This window comes from Chlamydotis macqueenii, chromosome 28 (genome assembly GCF_036417535.1).
Source record: "Chlamydotis macqueenii isolate bChlMac1 chromosome 28, bChlMac1.mat, whole genome shotgun sequence".
NCBI lineage: Eukaryota > Metazoa > Chordata > Aves > Otidiformes > Otididae > Chlamydotis > Chlamydotis macqueenii.
Window position 1 is genome coordinate 1,487,421 of NC_141583.1, and position 22,663 is coordinate 1,510,083.

Sequence of the window (22,663 nt, forward strand, 5' to 3'; positions counted from 1 at the left end):
CGGAGCGCGAGATGGAGAAACGCCGGGAGCGGGGGGGGGGGGGCGCCGGGGGGTGGGGGGGGAAGAAGGAGAATCCATCAAGGCTGAACCCTTCAGGGAGAGGAGCTGGGGGGGGCTTAACCCTTCCCTGACCACCCCCCGCGGGGAAACTGAGGCACGGCTGCGGGGAAGCCTCCCCCACCCCGCTCGGCGAAGAGGAGGGTGGGGCTCACCACCCCGCCCGGTCCCTTTTGGGGCGCTGGCCTGCGGCAGCCTGCGGCGCGGGGCTGGACAAGCTCAAGGTTGTAATCTTGTTCCTTCCTCAAATTAGATCAGAGGTGGGGTGGGGGGGGGAGAAGGCCATAAATCAGCGCGGGCAGCGATTAGCGAGACCCCAAGGAGGCAGGTGGGGGGCTCGGTAGCCCCCGAGCGGGGCCCAATCCTGCCCACGCCGCCTCCCCGCGGCCCTCGTCAAAGATCTGGGGCCAGATCGGGCCCCGCTGCGGGTTTTGGGGTCGGCGCTGGGCACAGCTCCGCTCTCCTCCAGCCTTGGCCATGTGGGACGGCCGCGCCGGCCCCGAGCCCCTCGGCACCCACCGTGGACCCCCCCCACCGCCCCCGGCCGCTCCCCGCCGTGCCTCAGTTTCCCCCGCCACCCCGCTCTCCTCCGACTTATCTGGGGTCAGGGTGGGTAGCAGAGGCGCTGCCAGGGCCCTGCCTGCGCTGCCTAATTAGCCAGATGAAATCAATTCAGCTCCATTACGGTCAGATCCAGGTCCCCACCATTACCAGGGCGGCCGGCAGGGATGATGGAGTGGTGGCTACGGGGCATGCGATAACCCCGGCTCTGGTGAGGGGACACGGGGAAGGGAGGGCTTCGTCCTTTTTTTTTTTTTTTTTTTTGTGAAGCTCCAGCTTAGGAGGCGTCCAGGTTGGGGAACGGTGGGAGCAGCCCTGGAGGGATGCCCGCGGTGGTCTGCACGGCAGAGCCAAAAAAAAGTCCCTCTCTGGGCTGGGAACGGGGATATCAGCCCTGTGTCCTGGGCACACGTCATCCCTGCATCCTGAGCACATGTCATCCCTGCATCCCAGGCACACGTCATCCCTGCATCCCAGGATCCTGGGCACATGTCACCCCTTCATCCCAGGATCCTGGACTATGATGGTTTAGCCAAAACCGAGACACGGACACACATCATCCCTGCATCCTGGAATCCTGGGCACGCGTCGTCCCTGCATCCCAGCATCCTGAACAGACATCATCCCTGCATCCCAGGCACACATCATCCCTGCATCCCAGGATCTTGGACACACATTATCCCTGCATCCTGGAATCCTGGGCACACACCATCCCTACATCCCAGTATCCTGGACACACCATCCCTGCATCCCAGGATACGAGGCAGCACATCCCCTCCAGCTCCCCTTTCCCACCCTGCTCCAAAACCTCCCTTTTTCCCCCCAAAGCCCGCCCCGCGCCGTGCCCGCGGACACCCTGGAGCAGGGCACAGGTGGACAGATTTATTTTCGACCGGTTTTGCTGCGGAGCGGGCGAGCGCGGGGGGCGTCCCCGCCGGCCGGGGTCCGGGACGAAGGCGCAGCCAAGCACGGGGTGCCCCTAGCTCCCTGGGGAGAGCCGAGCCCCCCAGCCCCCGCCCGGCCACGGACCCCCCCCCCCCCGAACCCAACGCCAACCGCACACGTCCATCCCGGGGATTCTGGGGCACAGCCTGGGGGGGTCCCCCAGCCCCACACACCCCACCCTTGGTGGGTGCCATTTTCCGCTATAAATAAGTTTTAGACCCTCACCCCTCGTCCGGCCTGGGGGGGGGGGGGGGGGGGCTTTCCATTGGGCAAGGGGAAGGGAGGGGTGACAGCAGGGAGTGGTGGGCTGGTGCGGGGGTCCCGCTCAGCCCAGGATGTCCAGGTAGACGGGGGGGGTCTTGGCGAGGGCCTGGAGGCGCCCGTGGATCTCCTTGATGGGCCGCCGCTGCTGCGGCTCGCGCTGCCAGCAGCTCCGCATGACGGCGTAGACCTCGGCGGGGCAGGCGCGCGGGCGCTCCAGCTCCCGGCCCTGCGTGATGCACTCGATGGCCTGCGAGAAGGGACGGCGGAGACAGAGCCAGGACCCCCTCCCCAAACCCCGCCACCCCTACCCCCCCCAGCGCCATGCCCCCACGTCCCGCTCACCTCGGTATTGGAGAGCTGGTACCAGGGCTGCTTGCCGTAGGTGAAGATCTCCCAGAGCACCACGCCGAAGCTCCAGACGTCGCTCTCGGTGGTGAACTTGCGGTACAGGATGCTCTCGGGGGGCATCCAACGGATGGGCAGCATGGTCCTGCCCCCCACCTGCCCGCAGGGGGGCCCTCAGTGGGGCAAGGACCCCCCATTTACCCTCCCCCCCGCCCCCAACTCCCAAACTAGATAGAAGGAATTAAATTTTGGATGCGGTCGCCCGGAGAAGCCGCGGTTTTTACGGTCCCGTCCCACCCAAACCGTTCCACCGTTAAATACGGGGGGGGAAACACCGCGGCCCCCCCAACCCACAGCGACACCGCGGCGGGGGGGGGAGGCGCGCGCCGGCCCGCTCACCCGGTAGTAGTCGGTGCTGTAGATGTCGCGGGACATGCCGAAATCGCCGATCTTCACCACCAGGTCGTGGCCCACCAGGCAGTTGCGGGTGGCCAGGTCGCGGTGGACGAAGTGGAGGGAGGCGAGGTAGGCCATGCCCGAGGCGATCTGCGTGGCGATCTGCAGCATGCGGCTCAGCGTCAGCTGCCCGCCAGGCCCCCCCTGCCCCTGCTCCAGGATCTTGGCGTCGGGGCCGTGGGACCTGCCGGGGCGCACATGCGTGTCGGGAGGGACGCACACGCGTGTGCGTGCACACTGGGGTGGGGTGCACACGCGTGGGGGTGCGTGTCAGGGAAGGAAGGGCGCGTGTGCGCGCGTGCGCACGGGGGGGGCGGCGCACACGTACATGCGTGTATGCTAGGGAAGGGTGTGCACACGTGTGTGCATGCACAAGAGAAAGGCGTGCACGTACACAGGGGAAGGGTGCACGTGTGTGCACACACACAGGGGAACTGCATGCACATACATGCACACTTGCCAGGGAAGGGCATGCACGTATGTGCACACGCACAGGGGAGAGGCATGCACTTGTGTGCACGCGTGCCAGGGAAAAGCAGGCACATACATGCACGCATGCCAGGGAAGGGTGTACACGTGTGCGTGCACACAGAGGAAGGGCTTGCACATATGTGTGCAGATACCAGGGATACGTGTGCATGCATGTCAGGGAAGGGCATGCACATGTGTACACGCATAGGATGCAGGACATGCACACACGCATGCACACACATGTGTGTGCACAAGGGAAAGGCATGCACTCATGTGCATGTATGCCAGGGAAGGATGTATACATGTGTGTGCACGGACACAGGGGAAGAGCACACACGCGTGCACACATGCTAGGAAAGAGTGTGCACGCGTGTGCGGAGCTGCCGGGGAAGGCCATGCGCACACGTGTGACCCTCACGCCGGGGAAGGCCGCGTGTCAGGGCATGCGAGGTGTGCTGGGCCAGAGTTGGGGGGGGGCACACGCCGCCGGCCGTGCTGCCTTTTGATGCCGAGCGCGGCTGACAGGCGCGTGGGGAGCTGGCGCGGGGGCACGGCTGCTCGGCAGAGCCATTAATGCCAGCTCCCATCACAATAATCATAAAAGCCGCGTCTCGGCGCTCAGCGGCCGCCCCCCCCGGGTCCGTGTCCCCCCCCCCTCCTCGCCTGGCAGCAATACCTGGGGGGGCCATCGCAAAGGCTCTGCGCGTTCCAGCTGACGGGCAGGCGCGCGGTTCGAGCCTCTCAGACACTAATCTAATCAATATTGCAGGGCCGCATTAGCGGGGAGCTGGCTGCGCGCGGGGCGGGGGACGGCGGCAGCGGCGGCGGGGGGGGGACGCGGGAGGCGGGAGCGGGACCCCCACCCCCCCGGCCCAGCCCACCTGAGGAAGCGGTTGAGGTCGCCGTGCTCCATGTACTCGAAGACCATGACGAGGGGCTCGCCCTCGGTGCAGACCCCGTAGAAGCGGACGATGTGCTCGTGCTGCAGCACCGTCAGCAGCTCGGCCTCGCGCTGGAAATCCACGCGGGCGCTTTCCGTCGCCTCCTTCAACGCCTGCCGGCCCACGCGGCGTCAACCCCTGCGCCAGACACCCCCCCGCCCCGCCCCGCTACCCCCGCCGCAGCCCCCTCCTCACCTTGACAGCCACCAGCATCGTGTCGCGCTCCGGGAGCAGGTTGCGGCACTCGGCCAGGAAAACCTTCCCGAAGGCGCCTTCGCCCAGCTCCCACTTCAGCACGATGTCCCGCCGCTGCACATGGTGCACGCCTGCGGGACCCCCCCCACCCGTCAGTGGCCCCCCCCCACCCAGCCAGGGCCGGGGACGCCGCGGGATGGGGAGCGAGGAGGTGCCCCCCCCGTCCCGGCGCTTACAGGTGTCGCAGAAGTACTGGGGGTTCTCCACGAAGTTGCTCTGCGGCCCCTCCAGTTTGCTCTCGGTGGAGGAGGGGGGGCTGCCCCCCAGGTTCATGAAGCGCAGGGACATGGCCAGCTCGTCCTCCTGGGCCAGCACCGCTGAGCCTGGAGGGGACAAGGCCAAGGCCATCACAGGGCGGGGGGTCCCATGCCGCAACTCCCCCCCCCCCGCCCCCAGCCAGCGCAGCCAGCGCCAGGCTCTGCCGAGCATCCCCCCCCAACCCCGGCTGGCCCCCCGGGGCCAGGCAGCCCGATCAAATCCATTTAGAGGCTGAATCCATTCCAGGAGTGAATTAGCAGCTGCTGCCCGCACTGCCGGGGGGAGCCGGCACCCCCCCACGGTCCCCCCCACAGTTCACACCCATGGTCCACATCCCCCATCATGGTCCACATCCCTCATCCTCTCCACAGTCCCCATCCCCTGTCCCCACCCCCGGTCCTCATCCCCATCCCCTGTCCCCAGCCCTCAATCACAGTCCGCATCCCGCACCCCCTCCACGGTCCCCAGCCCTCATCCCCGCTCCCCACCCACGATCCACATCCCTGGTCCCTTCCATGGTCCGCGTCCTTCATCTCCAGCCCCGATCTGTGGTCCACATCTCTGGTCCCCCATCCCCAATTCTGGTCCACATCCCTCATCCCCCCCACAGTCCTCATCCCTGATCCCTGTCCCCGGTCCACATCCCTCACCTCCATCCCTGGTCCCTACCCACAGTCCCCATCCCTGATCCCTGTCCCCGGTCCACATCCCTCACCTCCATCCCTGGTCCCTACCCACAGTCCCCATCCCTGATCCCCGTCTCCGGTCACAATTCACATCCCTCATCCCCTCCACAGTCCTCATCGCCGGTTCCCATCCATGGTCCACATTCCCCATCGCCGTATGCCCAGTGCCCATCCCTCACCCCCAGCCCCGGTCCCCACCCACAGTCCCCATCCCTGATCCCTGTCCCCGGTCCACATCCCTCATCCCCATCCCCAGCCCCCAATCTCCACCCACGGTCTGCATCCCTCATCCCCATCCCCGATCCCCATCCCCGGTCCCCATCCCCAATCGCGGTCCCCTCCACAGTCCCCATCCCCGGTCCCCATCCCCACAGCCGCGTCCCAATCCAGGTACCCAGCCCAGCCCCATCCGCCCCACGGATGCGGGAAGCGGGGCATCCCCGCGTCACTGCTTGAATCCCCCGCGGCGGCGGGCGAGCCGGGGTGGGGGGCACTCACGGTTAATGCCGAACTTGGAGCGCCGCCCGCACTTGTTGAGCACGATGAGCATGAGGGAGAGGAAGAGGCAGGCGAACACGGCCAGCACCACGGCCACCAAGACCTGGGGACGGCGCTCAGCTCGGGGTCCTGCCCGACCCCTTCTCCCAACCGCCGGCGAGGCCATGACAGCCACAAATCCCAGGAGGGGAAACTGAGGCTCCGGGACTCTGCCCTTCATCCCCACCCCCATCGCGATTCGGGATTTTTCCCACCCTCCCACGGGCGTCCCGGTCACGGGTGGACCGGAGCACCCCCTCACCCCGAAAGCGTGCTCGTCCGCCGTCTCCACGGGCCCCTCCAGCGAACTGTTCCTGGTGCCTGCGGCAGGGAGAAGGGCGCAGGGTGAGCGCGGGGCGGGGGGTCCCCATCCCTAGGGTGGTCCTGGTGAGGTGCGGGGGGGGGGAGCACCCGGTACGGCCACACTCCCGCAGTGACTCCGCGCCCTCGGCAGTCCGGTACCTCCGGATCAGCCCTGGTGCGGGGGGGGTGCCCGGATTTGGGGAGGGGGCTGCAGCGGGGACCCCGCGGGGAGCAGCGTGCCCAGTCACTCACCCAGCGGGGACAGAGACACTGGTGCAGCCCGAAAGGGAGAGAGAAAGGAGAAACGCTCGTTAGCGAGAGCCCCCCAGTCCCACCCCTGGGGAAACCGAGGCACGGCAGGGCTCGCGCGGAGCCAAGCCCGACGGCCACCGATTTCACCCGGCGGCGCGGCACCCACGCGTCCCCTCCCCCGCCCAGCACCCACCGGGGATGGGCTCCTCGGGGCTGAAGCTGAAGGGGTTTTCCATGAAGCGACCCTGGACGCTGCGGGCGGCGGAGCCCAGTGCGTTGCAGACCAGGAGGGTGTAGTTGCCGTTGTTGACGTGCGTGGGGCGGTTGAGCTGGAGGCAGCCGTGCAGGACGGTGGAGTTGTGCTCGTACTCCACGATGCGCGTGTGGATGTAGGGCCCCTCGGCCAGGGCCGAGCCGTTGAAAAGCCAGCGGACGTCGGGCGTCGGGTTGCCGTCCACCGAGAAGGGGATGCACCAGAAGTGCTGGGGGATGGCCTCGTGCAGGAGCAGGATGACGGGAGGGACTGGGAGGGGGGACGGAGCCGGGTGGGTGCCTGAGCCGGACCCCTGGCCCACACCCCGCTCCCCTCCGGGTGGCTCACAGGTGACGTTCAGCGTCACGCTGTCCTCCGCCGGCCCCGCCGCGTTCTCCGCCCGGCACGTCAGGTCTTTGTGGTTGAGTTTGGAGGAGACGTTGCTGAGCTCCAGGACCAGCTCCCAGTCCGAGAGCTGTGGGGAGCGGCGGGACCGGGTGAGCAAGCATCGTCCCCCACTCCAAAAAAAGCCCCGCCAGCGAGAGGAGGCCGCAGCGGGGACGGGAAGACCGTGCCTTGGTGACGACGGACGCATTGGTTGCGGCCGTGGGGAGCACCCATCTGGCGTCGGCCGGCGGCTCGGCGGCGATGCGGCAGGTGAGGTTGATGCCGTCCCCTTGGCGCAGGGCCACCTCGGGGTGCTCGATGAGGACGGTGGGGGGCTCTGCCGAGGAGAAGGGGGTGAGCGGGGCCACCGCCCCGAACGCGTCCCACACCGTCCCCCACGCGTCCCCTCGCCACGTACCGCAGGCGCGCAGGGGGTGGGTGGCCAAGGGGACCAGCACGCTGCCCTCCCAGCAGCCCAGCGACTGGTTCCTCAGTTCAGCCCGGCCGCCATCCTGCCAGAGCTGGAGCCAGCGGAGGCCGCAGGAGCAGTTGAAGGGGTTTCCCACCAGGATACTGGGACGGAGCGGAGGAGAGGACGAGGGCTCAGCGGCGCCACGGTGGCCCCGTGTCACACGCGTGTCCCCGCTGGGGTCAGCCAAGGTGGGACGCAGGCGTCCCCAGCCCCGGCCACGCTGATCCCTGGGTGCGCCCAGGGCCAGGCGTCACGCCACCCCGTCCCCGTCGCAGCCGCCATCTCGCTGCGTCCCCAGCCCTGCCGCCGTGTCACCCCGGGGCCGCGTCCCCGCCGCGTCACTCACAGCTCTTGCAGGGAGAGACGCTGGAAGGTTTTCCAGGAGAGACTGCGCAGCGCGTTGGAGGAGAGATTCCTGCTGGGAGAGACCCCCTCAGCTGCCCCTTCCCACCGCGGACCCCCGGCACGCCTCACCCCACCCGGGGCCACCGCCGTCGCACCGTGACCAAGCAAAACCATCTCCGGGTGCCACCGGCTGTCAGGTGCCACCCCGTACCACAGCACGGGGGGGTGTCTCCCCCGTTAACCGGGGTCTCGTCCCGCAGCGGGGTCGCCAGCTGCCTGCCCCCGAATCGATGGCATCCCACCATTGATCCCGCCCGGGAGCGGGGACCAAGCCCCAAAACTGGCAAAGGGGTGTGGCTGGGGGAGAGAACTGGGGGGGGGGGATGCTCACAGGTGGGTCAGCTTGGGGGTGTCCAGGAAGGCGTCGGCAGAGACGTCCTGCAGCCCGGAGCCGACGATGGTGCTGGGGAGAGGGAAGGGCTGAGCACCCGCAGCGCGGGCCCCCAGCCTGGGAGCACCCACCTCCCCTCCCCGCAGCAAGATCAAGCCCCAGGGATCCCCCACCCATCAGCCCCCTCCCCAATTTCCTAGGTGGGGACCCCCGGGTGCTCACAGGCTCCTGAGGTCCCGCAGCGGCCTGGTGTCAGCCCGGGTCAAGCTCGTCAGCGTCTCCTGGTTCTCGATGACGCTGGAAGGCAAACGAGGGGGGAAATCGGGGGAGCAGCCCCCCCACCCCATCATGGCAGGCGCTGCTGGTGAAGTGCTGGGCAAGGGGAGTGGGGGGCTGTGCCTCAGCTTCCCCCAGGCAGAGCGGGATGACCCAGAAAAATGGGAGCCGGAGATGGCGGCAGGGGAGTGGTCTCACCCGGAGAGCGAGTTTGCCAGGTCTCAGCCCCACTTCCCCACGATCCCCACGTTCCCTCACGCCCCACGATGCCCTGTGATGTGATGGGGGGCACCATCTGTCCCCCCTCCCCCTTCCCCTTTTCCCAAGGCAGGGCGTAAAGGAAAGCCCGTTCGGGAGCAAGTGCCCCACCCCAGAGGCTGCTCCTGCAAACCCCAAATTATCGGGGGGTTTTGGTCCCACCACCCCCGTGGGCGAGGCTGTGGGGATGGGAGGGACGGGGGAGGCTGAGCAGCGGCGTGGCTGGGGGTCTCTCGAGGGGGGGGACTCGCCAGCCCTGCCACCACCCACCCCACTCCGGCAGCCAGCGAACAAAGAGCCGGCAGCGCCCCGCGGCGCAGCATCCCTGGCGCGCAGGGGAAACTGAGGCACGGAGCCACGCTGCAGCCAGGCCCCGGCAATGCGGCACGGCCAGCGCTGCGGCGGGGGGAGCGCCCCGCAATCACCCCGGGCACCCCCAGCCCCCTCCCCACCACGCGTCCTGCAGCGGGGGATGAGCGAGAGCAGAGGAGACCCCCCCAAGGCAGCGAATTTGGGGTGCTCCCCTCAGCACCCCAACCCGCAGGCCCCGGGGCAGGGTGACAGCCCCACCCGGGTGGGGGTCTCCACCCGGGCGGGGGTCTCCTCCCTGCCCGCGGACCCCACTGCACCCTCCACTCTGCTGGCGTCGCTGCGGGAGGGGACAGAGAGCTGCCCCCCAGTCCCTCGTCCCCTCCCTGGGGGGACGCGGCGGGCCACCCCCCCCCCATCGTCTCCCGGCAAGCAGCCCCGCTCCCCACAGCGACCCCAGCCCCACAGCAGGTCCGGCCCCACGGCGCTCCCCGCTCCGTCGCTGCCCCCAGCCCAGCCCCGCCCCACCGCCCCCGGCCCCCAGCCCCACCGCCGCGACCCCAGCCCCACCGCCGCATCCTCCAGCCCCACCGCCGCATCCTCCAGCCCCATCATCCTCCCCCGACACCCCCACGCCCATCATCCCCGTCCCCGAGCTCCGTCGCCCCTCCAGCCCCACCGCCCCCAGCCCCCGAGCTCCGCCAGCCTCTGCTCCATCACCCTGCCCCCCAGCCCCGTCACCCCGAGTCTCACCACCCTCAGCCTCACAGCCCCGTCCCCCCATCCCACCGCCCCCAGCCCCATTATCCCTGTCCCCCCATCCCACCGCCCCCAGCCCCATTATCCCTGTCCCCCAGTCCCACCGCCCCCAGCCCCACTATCCCTGTCCCCCAGTCCCACCGCCACCAGTCCCATTATCCCCGTCCCCCAGTCCCACTGCCCCCAGTCCCATTATCCCTGTCCCCCAGTCCCATCACCCCCAGCCCCATTATCCCTCTCCCCCAGTCCCACCGCCCCCAGCCCCGTTATCCCCGTCCCCCAGTCCCACCGCCCCCAGCCCCATTATCCCCGTCCCCCATCCCACCGCCCCCAGCCCCATTATCCCTGTCGCCCAATCCCATTATCCTCGTCCCCCAGCCCCATTATCCCCGTCCCCCAGTCCCATCGCCCCCAGCCCCATTATCCCTCTCCCCCCGTCCCACCGCCCCCAGCCCCGTTCCCCCCGTGCCCGCTCACACGTGGGTGAAGCCGCCGGTCCCCAGCAGCCGGGCCAGGCTGCCCACGGTGCGGGGCTCCCGGCAGAGCACGGTACCGGGCCCGGGGCAGCTGCAGGGCGGGGGGCATGGCCCGGCGACCCCCGGGCCGGGCAGGGGCAGCAGCGGCAGCAGGGCGGCCAGGCAGAGCCAGGGGGGCGGCGGCATCGCCCTACCGGTACCAGTACCGGCACCGCTGCCGCCCTCCCCTCGCACCCGGGCGCGGCGCCGCGCGAGCCTTAAAAACCGGGTGGGTCCGGCCCCCGGGAGGGGCTGGCGGCTCCCCCCGCTCCGCCCCCGACCCCCCCGACCCGCGGGGACCTCACCGGCACCGAGGGCACGGGCAGCCCCTGGCTGGAGAAGGGGGGGGGGGGGCGCTGCCCCGATGCCCCCGGCCCACTGAGAGGGGTCCTGCCCCACACGGGGATGAGCAGGGCGCCCGCCTGCACCCTGCCCAAACCTTGCCCCAGACCCCTGCCTAAACCCTGCCCCAGACCCCTGCCCAAACCCCTGCACCCTGCCTAAACCCTGCCCCAGACCCCTGCCCAAACCCCTGCACCCTGCCTAAACCCTGCCCTAGACCCCTGTCTAAACCCCGCACCCTGCCCAAACCTTGCCCCAGACCCCTGCCCAAACCCCTGCACCCTGCCTAAACCCTGCCCCAGACCCCTGCCCAAACCCCTGCACCCTGCCTAAACCCTGCCCCAGACCCCTGCCCAAACCCCTGCACCCTGCCTAAACCCCGCCCTAGACCCCTGTCTAAACCCCGCACCCTGCCCAAACCTTGCCCCAGACCCCTGCCCAAACCCCCGCACCCTGCCTAAACCCCGCCCTAGACCCCTGTCTAAACCCCGCACCCTGCCTAAACCCTGCCCTAGACCCCTGTCTAAACCCCGCACCCTGCCTAAACCCTGCCCTAGACCCCTGTCTAAACCCCGCACCCTGCCTAAACCCTGCCCTAGACCCCTGTCTAAACCCCGCACCCTGCCTAAACCCTGCCCTAGACCCCTGCCCAAACCCTGCCCCCTGCCTAGACCCTGCCCAGACTCTGCCCCCTGCCTGCACCCCGGCACCCTACACCTGCACACCAGCCCTCCACCCCCACTTTGTGTCCCGAACCCCCCAACCAAGAGCCCCTCAACCTGTCACAGACCCCCCCCAAGGGCCGTGCCCCCAAAATCTCGAAGCACGACGGAGCCGGCTTGGGCCGAGCCCTTCCCCCAGCACCCTACCCCCCCGCCCCAGTTACGGGTCCCACCCCCGGTCGGGACCCTCCTCTTCCTCCCCAGGGAGGCAGGGCACGGCTGGTGCCCGCCCACCGCCCTCCTCTCGTGGGTCCCCATCCCCACCCAGCTGCTGCCTGTCCCCGAGCCCGTCCCACAGCACGGCGGGGACGGCTCATCTGTGCGCTGAGTTTAGCACGGTCTCAGCCCGCGTTCCTCCTGCTCAGCTCCGGGCCCAGCTCCCAGCGGCACCCTTGGGGTGACCCCCACCGTAGCACCTCACTTCCCCCCCCACCCCCAGCAGCCCCCCTCCCGCAGCAGAGCGGGCCAGTCATGTCCTCCCAAATTCCGCCGCTTTGACGTTTTTTCCCCAGAAACGCCCCCGGTTCGGGCACCGCAGGGCAAAGCCGCAGCAGGAAGCGGCCGGGGAGCGGAAAGCCCCGTGTGCCGCCCCCCCCGTGACCCCCCACACACCGCAGCCGAGCTTCATCCCCCTTTATTCTCGCTCATCCCGCAGCCACGGATTAGACAGCGAAGTCTTTTCCCTGGACCAGCGTGGCCCTGACACTGGTCCCAGTGTTGGGGACTGGGGGGAGGCACAGGGCGTCTCCTGCCGCAGGGCGGCCCCGTGCCTCAGTTTCCCCACTTGTAAAAGAGGGGGGGGGTCGCACCACTGCTGTGGGGAATGGCAACAGAGGCAGGCTGGTGGGACCCCACACCCCGCTCCCCACCCCCAGACCCCCATTTACTCCCCCCAAAAATAAAAATTAAGGAAAGATCGGGGTGGTCTCCTCCCAACTGGCAGCCCCCCCCCAGCTCCTGCCGGCTTAGGGCACCCCAATTTATTCCCAGAGGAAGCGCACCCCACTGAGCACCCTCGCTTTGCCTGCCACCCCCTTCCCAAGGCACCCGCTCCCCGGTCGGACCCCTGGGAGCAATAAATAACGCGGAGGGGGGCGGGAAGGGGGCGCAGAGTCCGGCGTGGGTCCCAGGACGCCCCGGGGTGGGAGTCAGGCCGTCCCGTTGGGGAGCAGGCCGGGGCCGCGGTCCTTGCGGGTGGGCAGGGGGGAGGCGGGGGGCTCGTCCTCGGTGTCGGAGGGCTCGCCGGAGCCCCGCCGGCGGTTTTCGGGGCTGTAGAAGAAGGAGAGGGTGCGGAAAGCGGGCGCCATGTGGTCCTTGATGCTCTCCAGGAGCTGGACGAAGGAGGGGCGCTGGCGCAGTTTCTGCTGCCAGCACAGGCCCATCAGCTCGTGGCTGTGGGAGAGAGGGGCGTTCGCTAGGTTTTGGGGGGGCCCCGGCACCCCGCAGCCGCCCCAGCGCTGCAGAGGCCTGAGGCCGGGGTGAGGGGCTCGGCGCCGGTTCCCCCCCATCGCGGCCTTGCCCGCAGGAGGGTGGGGGTCTCCCCCGGCGCCCCCCCCCCCGCACCCCCAGCACTCACAGTTTGTCGGGGCAGTTTTCGGGGCGCTCCAGGATGCCGTTGTCCATGACGAAGCGCAGGACCTGCTCGTTGGACATGCCCTGGTAGGGCTGCTCGGCCAGCGTGGCGATTTCCCACAACACCACCCCGAAGGACCTGCCGGCACGCCGCGCCGCTCAGCTGGGGGATGTCCCCCAAAACCCCCCCCTCCCGGGGCCCCCCACCCCAAAACCTACCAGACATCGGACTGCGTGTTGAAGATGCCGTCCTTGAGGGCCTCGGGGGACATCCAGCGGACGGGGAGCAGCCCCTTGCCCCCTTTCCGATAATAGTCCGTCTCATAGATGTCCCGGGTCATGCCGAAATCTGGCGGAGGAGGAGGAGGAGGAGGAAGGCATGAGGACTGGGAGACGCGGGGCCGGCAGCCCGCCCGCCCGCCGCCCACCCACCTCCGATCTTGACAGTGAAGTCCTCGGACACCATGCAGTTGCGGGCGGCGAGGTCGCGGTGCACGAACTTGTTGGCGTTGAGGTAGGGGAACAAGGTGGGTGCCCGTTTGCTCATGGGGCATCCGGCCAGCCCCTCACCTTGGCGTCAGGCCTGAGCGAGCGCAGGTAGCTCTTCAGGTCCCCACGCGTCATCAGCTCCATGATGACCAAAGCTGGCTGGCCCTGGGACACCACGCCAAGCAGACGGACCTGGGGGGACAAATGGGGTGGCAGATGAGTGGCCAGACCCCGCTGCGCCCCCTCCCTCTCCCATGGCCGCCCACCTACCACGTGGTGGCACTTGAAGGCTTTCATGACGGAGGCCTCGTTGAGGAACTCAATGCGCTCCCGCATGGTGGCCAACTCGTTGACCGTCTTCAGGGCCACCTTGGTCTCCTCACCCTCGGCAACCAGCCCCACCGCCAGCCCCTCGTACACCATCCCGAAGGAGCCCTGCCCCAGCTCCCGGATCACCGTGATCTTCTCCCGTGACACTTCCCACTCATCAGGGATGTACACTGCGGGGCGAGGGGGGACCACTGACCACCGTCACCACCCCCACTGCTGTCACCATCACCAACCCTGTCACCATCTCCATCCCCGTCTTCATCCTCATCCCATCCCCATTCCCATTCCCATCCCACCCCTCTGACACGGCCCCAGCCGGGGAAGGGGGCAGCAGCCCCCCCGGGGGTGCCGGTGCCCGTCCCCACGTACTGTGCGAGGCGCTGAAGTACTCGGGGTTGACGGAGGCGTAGAGCGTCCCGCTGGGGTACCCGTCGTTGCTCCTGCCAGGGGTGGCATCGTTCAGAGGCTGGGGGACAAGGGCACAGTCCCCCGTCCCCCCCGCCCCGGATCCTCCCCCGGGGGCGCGGGGAGGGTCGCTACCTCTTCTTGTTGTAGAAGAAGATGAAGCCAGCGAGGCAGGAGATGAGCACCATGAGGACCACGGGCGCCACGGTGAGCAGGACGTGGAAGCTGCCGGACTCCTCCTCGGCTGCTGGGAGCGGGCGGCCGTGGCCCCTCAGTCCCCCTCCAAAACGTTCCAGGGACACTTGTCCCACCCCCACCGCTGGGCCGGAGAGGGGGAGCCCCCAGCCCCCAGACCAGCAGCACCCACTGATCTTTGGGTGTCCTCATCCCGCAGCATGCGCCAGTCCCCTGCATCCCCCAGTCCAGCAGCATCCCAGTTCAGCAGCATCCCCCAATCCCCCAGCTCCCCACTTCAGGAGCATCCCCCATCTCCAGCATCCCAGTCCAGGAACATCTCCTGATCCTCAGCATCCCGGTCCGGCAGCACCCTCTGACCCCCAGCTATCCAGTTTAGGAGCATCCCCACAGTCTCCCAGCTCCCCAGTCCAGCAGCATCCCGATCCAGCAGCATCCTCTGATCCCCAGCATCCCAGTTCAGCAGCATCCCCCAGTCTCCCAGCTCCCCAGTTCAGGAGCATCCCCCATCTTCAGCATCCCAGTCCAGGAACATCTCCTGACCCCCAGCGTCCCAGTCCAGCAGCACCCTCTGACCCCCAGCTCCCCGGCCCCGCTGGCGTCCCCCCCCACGTCCCCCAGGGGTACCTGGCCCCAGGATGTAAAATTTGACGAGCCCGGTCCACGAGCCGTTGCCGGCCAGCGAGGTGGCCCGGACCTTGGCCGAGTAGTTTCCCGGCTGGAGCAGAGCCAGGTGGACCCCCCCGTACTTGGAGTAGCGGTGACGGGAGACGCAGACGACGGTGGTGACCTCCTGGGGGGGGGACAAGGAGGGGGTGACAAAGGGGGCTTCATCCTCCCACCCCCTCAGCCTTGTACAAGCCCTGGGGAAGGGAGATGGGATGGGATGGGATGGGATGGGGATGATGGGGATGATGGGATGGGCGCAATGCCCCCGTAAGCAGACCTGGCAGGACCAGGCAGGGGGAGTGCGGGGGGTCCTCACCTCGCTCTCCCGGCTGTACTTGATCTCATACTTGAGGATGAGCCCGTTGGGGTTCCTGGGCTCTTCCCAGCGCAGCAGGACGCTGTTTTTGCCGGCCGGCTCCCACGTGACGTTGCCGGGAATGTTATCGGCTTGCACTGGCGAAAGGCACAGAGGAGTCAGCTCCTGGGGGCGTCACCCAGACCCCCAATCCCCGTCCCGAAGGCACCAGGACCCCAGAGCATCCCAGCGCCTCAGAGGCAGGGTTTGGGCAGGGGGAGGACGCCAGAACCTACGCTCCGGCATGGTCCTGGCGAAGACGAAGGTGGCGGCGCTGCAGCCCACGGTGTGCGCGGCGTGGTTGCAGGCGTGGATGTCGATGCGGTACTCGGTGAAGTGCCGCAGCCACGACAGCACCGCCCGGTTGTGCACCACCTTGTCCTCGAAGATCTGGAAGTCGGGTTTGGGCCGGCCCCCGGCGCGTCTCGGGGCAGGTGGTTCCGCCGAGGAGGTGTTGGCTGGGGATGTGACGGCCACCACGTCCCAGCGCCGCTTCGGGGTCCTGCGGGAGACGGGAATGGGGGGTGGTGGGGAGCCAGGATGCCTGGGTCGTCCCCCAAAATTGAGTAGGGGAAGGGAGACCCTCTGGGTTTGCGTGGTCCCTGCTCACCTCTGCGAGTTCTTGTTGATGGATGTCACCTTCCAGGGCAGCCTGGGACAGCGGGACGGGGGTTACAGGAGCAGCCACCAAACCCCCACCGTGGGGCAGACCCACGCACCCAGCCCGGGGCACCCCCCTGACATGGGACCCCGCCCGGGCAGCACCTGGGGATGATGATGGAGTTGTGGAGGAAGTTCTTGGACTTCTTCTGGAAGGACTCGGCTTCGCCCTCCAGGGTTTACCTGGTGGCAAATGTCGGAGTCCTGATCACTTAGGAAAGCCCGGAGTCCCAATGTTTTTCAGCCTGTAGATGCGGTGTCCAGAGCTGTTGAGGAACAGCAAGAACTTTCAGAGCTGGCACTTGTGGTGTGGGATCTATCGTCCAATGCTCATGATTTTTAGGAATTTTGCTAACTGTGTGGCAGGTGTACATGGTGGCAAAAGTCAGAGTCCTGATGGTCTAGGAAAGACCAGAGCCCCAATGTTGCTGGGCTTGTAGATGTGGTGGCAAGAGCTACTGAGGAGCAGCAAGAGCTTTCAGAGCTGGCACTTCTGGTGTGGGATCTATCATCCAACATTCATGATATATAAGAGAATTTTCACTCGACGGCGGTAAGTACATGGCGGTAAACGTCAGAGTGCTGGTGTTCTAGGAAATCTCGCAGTCCCAATGTTTGTGAGCCTGTAGACGCGGTGGCAAGAGCCGGGCAGGAGAAGCAAGAGCTTTCAGAATGTCACTTCTGGTGTGGGAGCAGTCTTCTGACTTTTGTGATCTTTAAGATTTTTTTCAAAAGGGGACTGCTGAGTTGAGGTGATGGTAGACGTCGGAGTCCTGGTGTCCCAGGAAATGCCAGATCCTCAGTGTTTGTGAGCCTGTAGATGTGGTGCCTAGAGCTGGTGAGAAGCAGCAAGAACTTCCAGAGCTGACACTTCTTGTGTGGGAGCAGCTGTCCAACATTCATCATTTTTAAGCTGTGTTTTAACACTAGGTGGACAGCTCAAGCTGGTGTTAAACGACATCTTTAAGATCCGTTCGACTAGAATACATGGTTTCAATTGTTTCCAAGCAGTCATGACTCACCAGCTCCCCGATGTTCCCATCAAGGAATGAGGCCGGATTGATGATGTTTGTGGTCACGATTTCAACATCATCCTGTTCAACCATTATAGCTTGATATTTCAGGAACCTTTGTGGGGAAAGCCAATGCCCTCCTTTTGCTTCAAGGACCGCAGATACAGTCTGGGAAACTAGGACAGTCATTTTCTGGCCTAGAGTGAACTTTCAGGCTTCTTGAATGTTTAGAATGACAGCTGCTACTGCTCTCAGACAGCTGGGCCACTGTCGTAGTTCAGCCCCGATCGGGACCAGACTACACAGTCTCTCTCTCGCTCCCCCCACCCTCTGAGAGAATAGGAGGAGATGATATAAGAAAAACGGCTCGAGGTTTGAGATAAGGACGGGGATGTAGATGCCGAGTAGTGCCTGCTCCGGAGGCTTCTTGCGAGCAGCGCTAAAGGCACATGAACATCGCATCTCTGTGCTTTCCTGAACAGCTTGTGCTGGGACAGTTACAGCCGTGTTTTGCAAGCTGTCCGGGGTTCTGAGGCACTAAAAGTGCGGATGTGTGGCGACTGTCCAAGACGAGAACCGGCTGCTCTGAAAGCCCTTCCTGCTCTTCACGTACGCTTTCTAGCAGATCTACGGACACACACACGTCAGCCTCTTCACTGTCCTACACAGCTAGCACGCTGGCAGCTACCGTCAACTTGGAAGCAGCCGCGCAGAAGGAAGTCGCCCTCCAACCGACGAACAGCGCATCATCGCGGCCACACGTGAGCTGGCCGCACTCGGAGCTTCCGCGGCTCTTCTCTCGCTCTTTCCCGCAGAGCTCCGGGGATCCGGACGAGGAGGCTCTCTGCCTTCGCTGCACAACTCGAACTGCGAAAGCCGCAATGATCTTTGTCCAAGCTGCGCAGAAGAAACAAGGCACTAAAACGACTAAAATGTCTGGTCAATCTCCCACGTGAAAAGTGTCAGCAGGGAAAGCTCTTGCTGCTCTTCTCAAAGACAAGGAGGTACCGAAGTTAAAAAGAAATTGGTTAGGTATTGCAATCAGTGGTGGCCTCTATAGAAACTGGAGAATGAAGTGAAATATCCTTAGGAGGGAGGACTGTTATATTATGACACTCTCCTGCAACTATTGTTTTTCCTAAGAAGGGAAGGAAAATGGGATGAAGTATCATATGCAGCTATGGTTTTTTTGTCCTTCGGGAGAAACATGAATGGCAGAGAGACTGCGGATTAGTACCCCCTCGGGATCCTATGGTACTAGCCGTAGAAAGAGAAGATAGAAGAGAGCGTAAATGAAAGTTGTTCCACATGTAGTATTGGACAAAGATGTTCTAAACTAAACGAGGAACAAGAGCCCGACTTAGGTGATTTATTCAACCCATCTTATGGGATAGGGAGACAGGGCTCTGCCGGGGCTCCCAATCCACCCCCGGACGAACGGGACATCCCACAAACTATTTCTAAAGAAGGTCAAATGCCTGCCTCCACAGAAGGATACACAAGAGCCCCCCCACTACTGCTCCAAGTAGCCCAGTGTCTTCACGCACTGGACGGAAGACTGTCTTACAGGCACTGCTCCAAGAAGCCGTAAATCTGGACGGAGGAACCGTGAAGATAAAAATCCCATTCATGGGTGCTGATCTGAAAGAATGGAAAGAGGTTGCCCGAGAATACCGAAATGATCCGATAAATACAGCACAAAATTTTAAATTTATGGTGAAACAACACAATCCCGACTGGCGTGACATACAATTGTTATTGGATTGCCTGACTGAAACTGAGAAACAACTAATTATAAAAACAGCAGGAGAGCTGGCAAAGGAACAGTATGATATAAAGGGAGGTAATTATAGAGAATGCTTTCCCTTGTTCGACCCGACATGGGATCTAAACCGCTCTGCTGATATGGAAAGGTTACAGGAATGGATATTCAGAGGGATGGAAAAAGCAATTCCCAGAATAATAAGTTGGGCAATGTTATATGCAGTCAGACAGGGTCCTTCTGAAACGCCGGTCGAGTTCCTAGCCCGACTAAGAGATGCGATGCGCCGGCACACATCTCTAGATCCGAATTCAGAGGTAGGCGCACAGCAACTGATATCCTTCTTTTTGGGACAATCACAGGGGGATATTAGGCGCAAATTGCAAAAACTAAGACCTCCTGAAAACAGAGCCTTAGAAAGGTTATTAGAAGAAGCACGGAGAATATTTAGCAATCGAGAGGAAAGTTACAGGCGAGACCAGAAGAAAATACTAGCTGTGGGAAGAGAAAAATGAAAATCGGAAATTTAAAGTTAAACCAATGCGTGGGCTGACGCCTCTGGGTAGGAATCAATGTGCGCTATATAAAAAGACCGGAGACTGGAAGAACAAGTGCCCTGAGCGCCAAAGAAACGCTAGATGGCGCAACAATCAAGGGAAAACGGTAGCTCAGGTGGATGAAGAAAATTGACTAGCCGCCCTCTTAGAAAAATAAAGCTGGGGGAAGAACAAAAAGAAATCAAATTTTTAGTCGACACGGGAGCGACTTATTCTGTTCTGAATCAAGCTTTGATGCCTCTGGAAAAGGATTATATTACAGTGAAAGGTGCGACAGGCCAGACTGAAGAGGCTTACTTTTGCAGACCCTTAAAATACAAATTGGGGAAGCAAGTGGTGATCCATAAATTTCTGTATATGCCAAATTCTCCAAAGGCCCTTCTTGGTAGGGATTTACTAGAACAACTAGAAGCAACAATCAAATTTAAGCAAGGGGAAGTTACTCTGGAGGTAAATGATCACCAATACGTTCAAATTATGAGTCTATCCTTGGTCAGTACCCCTGTAACAGGAGAAATTGGTGCAAGAATTGTTGACCAAGTATATCCCGGAGTCTGGGCAACCGATACACCGGGACGAGCAAAGAACGCACCACCAATAATAGTAAAACTAAAGGAGGGACAGAGTGCCGTAAGGATCAAACAATACCCACTGAAAAGGGAAGATAGGGAAGGAATTTGTCCAGTCATAGAGCGGTTCATAGAACTAAGACTACTAAAAGAATGTGAGTCAGAATTCAATGCACCTGTCCTTCCATTTAAGAAACCTGATGGGTCCTATAGGATAGTTCAAGACTTAAGAGCCATCAACAAAATAACAGAGGACCTGTGGTAGCTAACCCCTATACCCTATTAACCATGCTAAAACCTGATTTAGCTTGGTTTACGGTCCTAGATTTAAAAGATGCTTTCTTTTGCCTCCCTCTCCATGAAGCCAGCCAGAAAATTTTTGCTTTTGAATGGGAAAATCCCAAAAGTGGTCGAAAGACCCGGCTCACATGGACGGTGTTGCCGCAGGGTTTTAAAAATAGCCCCACAATTTTGGGGAATCAGCTAGCAAAGGACTTGGAATCATGGGAACCACCATCAGAAGAAGGGAAGGTGTTACAATATGTAGACGACCTTCTTATTGCAACCAGAACCAAAGAATCCTGTGTCATTTGGACCGTGAGTCTGTGAAATTTCCTGGGACTACAGGGATATCGGGTTTCTAAGAAAAAGGCACAGGCGTTGTTACAACCCCAGGTCACGTACCTGGGGTACGAGATCAGTGCCGGACAACGGATCCTAGGACAAGCCCGGAAAGAGGCCATATGCCAAAGCCCCCGACCACAAACTATAAAGGAACTACGGACATTCTTAGGAATGACGGGGTGGTGCCAACTTTGGATATGTGATTATGGTCTGCTTGTTAAGCCACTCTATTCCCTGATAGCAGCTAACCAAAAGGATCTCCAGTGGGATGCTGAGTCAGATCGAGCCTTCCATCAGCTGAAGAAAGCCCTGATGTCGGCATCAGCAGTGGGACTTCCTGATGTGAGTAAGCCATTTTTTCTATTTTCCCACGAAAAACAAGGAATGGCACTAGGAATATTGGCACAAGATTTGGGACCATACAGACGGGCGGTAGCATACTTCTCCAAACAGCTGGATGCCGCTGCGAAAGGGTGGCTGTTCTGGTTTTGTTAGTGGGGGGGGGGGCCTAAGGTGGCAGCTTCTGTAGGAAACTGCTAGAAGTTGCTCCCCTTTGTTCAGTGGACTTGGCCGGGCCTAGGGCGGACCCGCTGCTGGCCAAGGCCGAGCCAATTGGTAGCAGAATGTTCTGTGATAATGCCTCTGCGATAACATATTTAAGAAGGGGGAAACAGAAAAAAAAAAAAGAGATGTGAAGCAGCTGAGCGGGGGGCAGAGAGGGGGAAGCGCGAGCCTTGTGGGCCTTGCAGGCCTCACCCTCTGGCCTCCCACCGGGCAGCCGACTGGGCCCAACTCGGCCCGGCCTGGCTGCAAGAAGTGGAGAGGAGTTGAGCAGTTGAAGTGAATAAGATGTAAAAAGGATCCTGAGAGGCGTCTGCCAGCCTGTTGTGAGGAACGGCTGCAGACGCCAAGGTCAGTGAAGGAGGAGGGGGAGGAGTAATGCGGCTCCTGGCCAAGATTCCTCTGCAACTCGTGGTGACGACCATGGTGGAGCAGGTTGTCCCCCTGCAGCCCTTGGGAGGGACGCCACGATGGAGCAGAGGAGGAATGCAAGGAGTTCTTCCCCCGACGATGACACAGAGGTGTAAAACAACGCGTGATGAACTGACTGCGACCCCCATTCCCCCCCCCCGCCCCCGACCCCCGCCTCCATGCCGCTCGGGAGGGGAAGGTAGTAGAGATAATGTTTAGCCCGGGAAGAGGGAGGGGTGGGGGGAGGTTATCTTGTTCCCTGTCTCATTCTCCTGCTAGTTTTAGAAATAAATGAGTGTTTTTCCCCAAGTCGAGTCTGTTTTGCCTGTAACGGTAACTTTACAAATTTCTTCCCGTCCTTATCTCAAACCTCGAGCCGTTTTTCTTATATCATCTCCCCCTATTCTCTCGGAGGGTGGGGGGAGCGAGAGAGAGACTGTGTAGTCTGGTCCCGATCGGGGCTGAACTACAACAGTGGCCCAGCTGTCTGAGAGCAGTAGCAGCTGTCATTCTAAACATTCAAGAAGCCTGAAAGTTCACTCTAGGCCAGAAAATGACTGTCCTAGTTTCCCAGACTGTATCTGCGGTCCTTCAAGCAAAAGGAGGGCATTGGCTTTCCCCACAAAGGTTCCTGAAATATCAAGCTATAATGGTTGAACAGGATGATGTTGAAATCGTGACCACAAACATCATCAATCCGGCCTCATTCCTTGATGGGAACATCGGGGAGCCGGCGAGTCATGACTGCTTGGAAACAATTGAAACCATGTATTCTAGTCGAACGGATCTTAAAGATGTCCCTGTCGATGGAGCCGAACATTGGTTCACCGATGGAAGCAGCTATATGTTAAATGGAAGGCGACATTCCGGATATGCTGTTACCACTTTTGAAAAGGTGATAGAGTCCAGGCCACTATCAGCCGACGTCTCAGCCCAAAAGGCCGAGATCATAGCCCTTACCTGAGCCCTGGAGAGAGCCCAGGGAAGGACTGTAAACATTTGGACTGACCCTAAATATGCCTTTGGGGTGGTACATGCCCATGGAGCAATATGGAAGGCAAGAGGACTGTTAAATTCTCATGGAAAAACCATCAAACATGCAGAAGGGATTTTGAAAATCCTGAATGCAGT

The 22,663-nt window shown here is 62.8% G+C and overlaps 3 protein-coding genes across 3 annotated transcripts in view; all 3 read right to left on the bottom strand.

The window, feature by feature from the left end:
• Nucleotides 1–1,888: 1,888 nt before the first annotated feature.
• LOC147597247 (high affinity nerve growth factor receptor-like) lies at nucleotides 1,889–10,443 on the bottom strand. Its single transcript, XM_086768111.1, has 18 exons — nucleotides 10,259–10,443; nucleotides 9,252–9,362; nucleotides 8,402–8,476; nucleotides 8,180–8,251; nucleotides 7,790–7,858; nucleotides 7,390–7,544; nucleotides 7,160–7,308; nucleotides 6,933–7,059; nucleotides 6,525–6,854; nucleotides 6,332–6,349; nucleotides 6,039–6,097; nucleotides 5,738–5,840; nucleotides 4,472–4,618; nucleotides 4,236–4,366; nucleotides 3,981–4,153; nucleotides 2,572–2,812; nucleotides 2,170–2,328; nucleotides 1,889–2,074 (listed from the first exon to the last, which is right to left on the bottom strand). Exons 1-18 carry the CDS (start codon nucleotides 10,441–10,443, stop codon nucleotides 1,889–1,891), a joined length of 2,490 nt encoding a protein of 829 aa, XP_086624237.1.
• Nucleotides 10,444–12,508: 2,065 nt separating this feature from the next.
• Nucleotides 12,509–16,409, bottom strand: LOC147597248 (insulin receptor-related protein-like). The gene is given in 13 exon segments (XM_086768112.1): nucleotides 12,509–12,752; nucleotides 12,937–13,071; nucleotides 13,152–13,281; nucleotides 13,365–13,500; nucleotides 13,503–13,613; nucleotides 13,692–13,921; nucleotides 14,121–14,191; nucleotides 14,292–14,475; nucleotides 14,979–15,144; nucleotides 15,337–15,473; nucleotides 15,612–15,877; nucleotides 15,986–16,014; nucleotides 16,392–16,409. Coding segments are annotated over 13 exon segments (1,857 nt in total).
• Nucleotides 16,410–18,611: 2,202 nt separating this feature from the next.
• Nucleotides 18,612–22,663, bottom strand: part of LOC147597249 (leucine-rich repeat-containing protein 71-like) — a 79,377-nt gene continuing 75,325 nt past the window's right edge. Inside the window, exon 12 of the mRNA XM_086768114.1 lies at nucleotides 18,612–18,689. Within this exon, the coding sequence (XP_086624240.1) occupies nucleotides 18,612–18,689 (78 nt within the window). The remainder of the gene's footprint in view (nucleotides 18,690–22,663) is intronic.

Coding starts and splice junctions, on each gene's coding strand:
- LOC147597247 (XM_086768111.1), bottom strand. CDS start 10,443: ATGCCGCCGCCCCCCTGGCTCTGCCTGGCCGCCCTGCTGCCGCTGCTG. Junction 6,855..6,932: donor CGTGACGCTGAACGTCACCT/GTGAGCCACCCG, acceptor CCCCCCTCCCAG/TCCCTCCCGTCATCCTGCTC. Junction 2,075..2,169: donor ACCAGCTCTCCAATACCGAG/GTGAGCGGGACG, acceptor CCCTTCTCGCAG/GCCATCGAGTGCATCACGCA.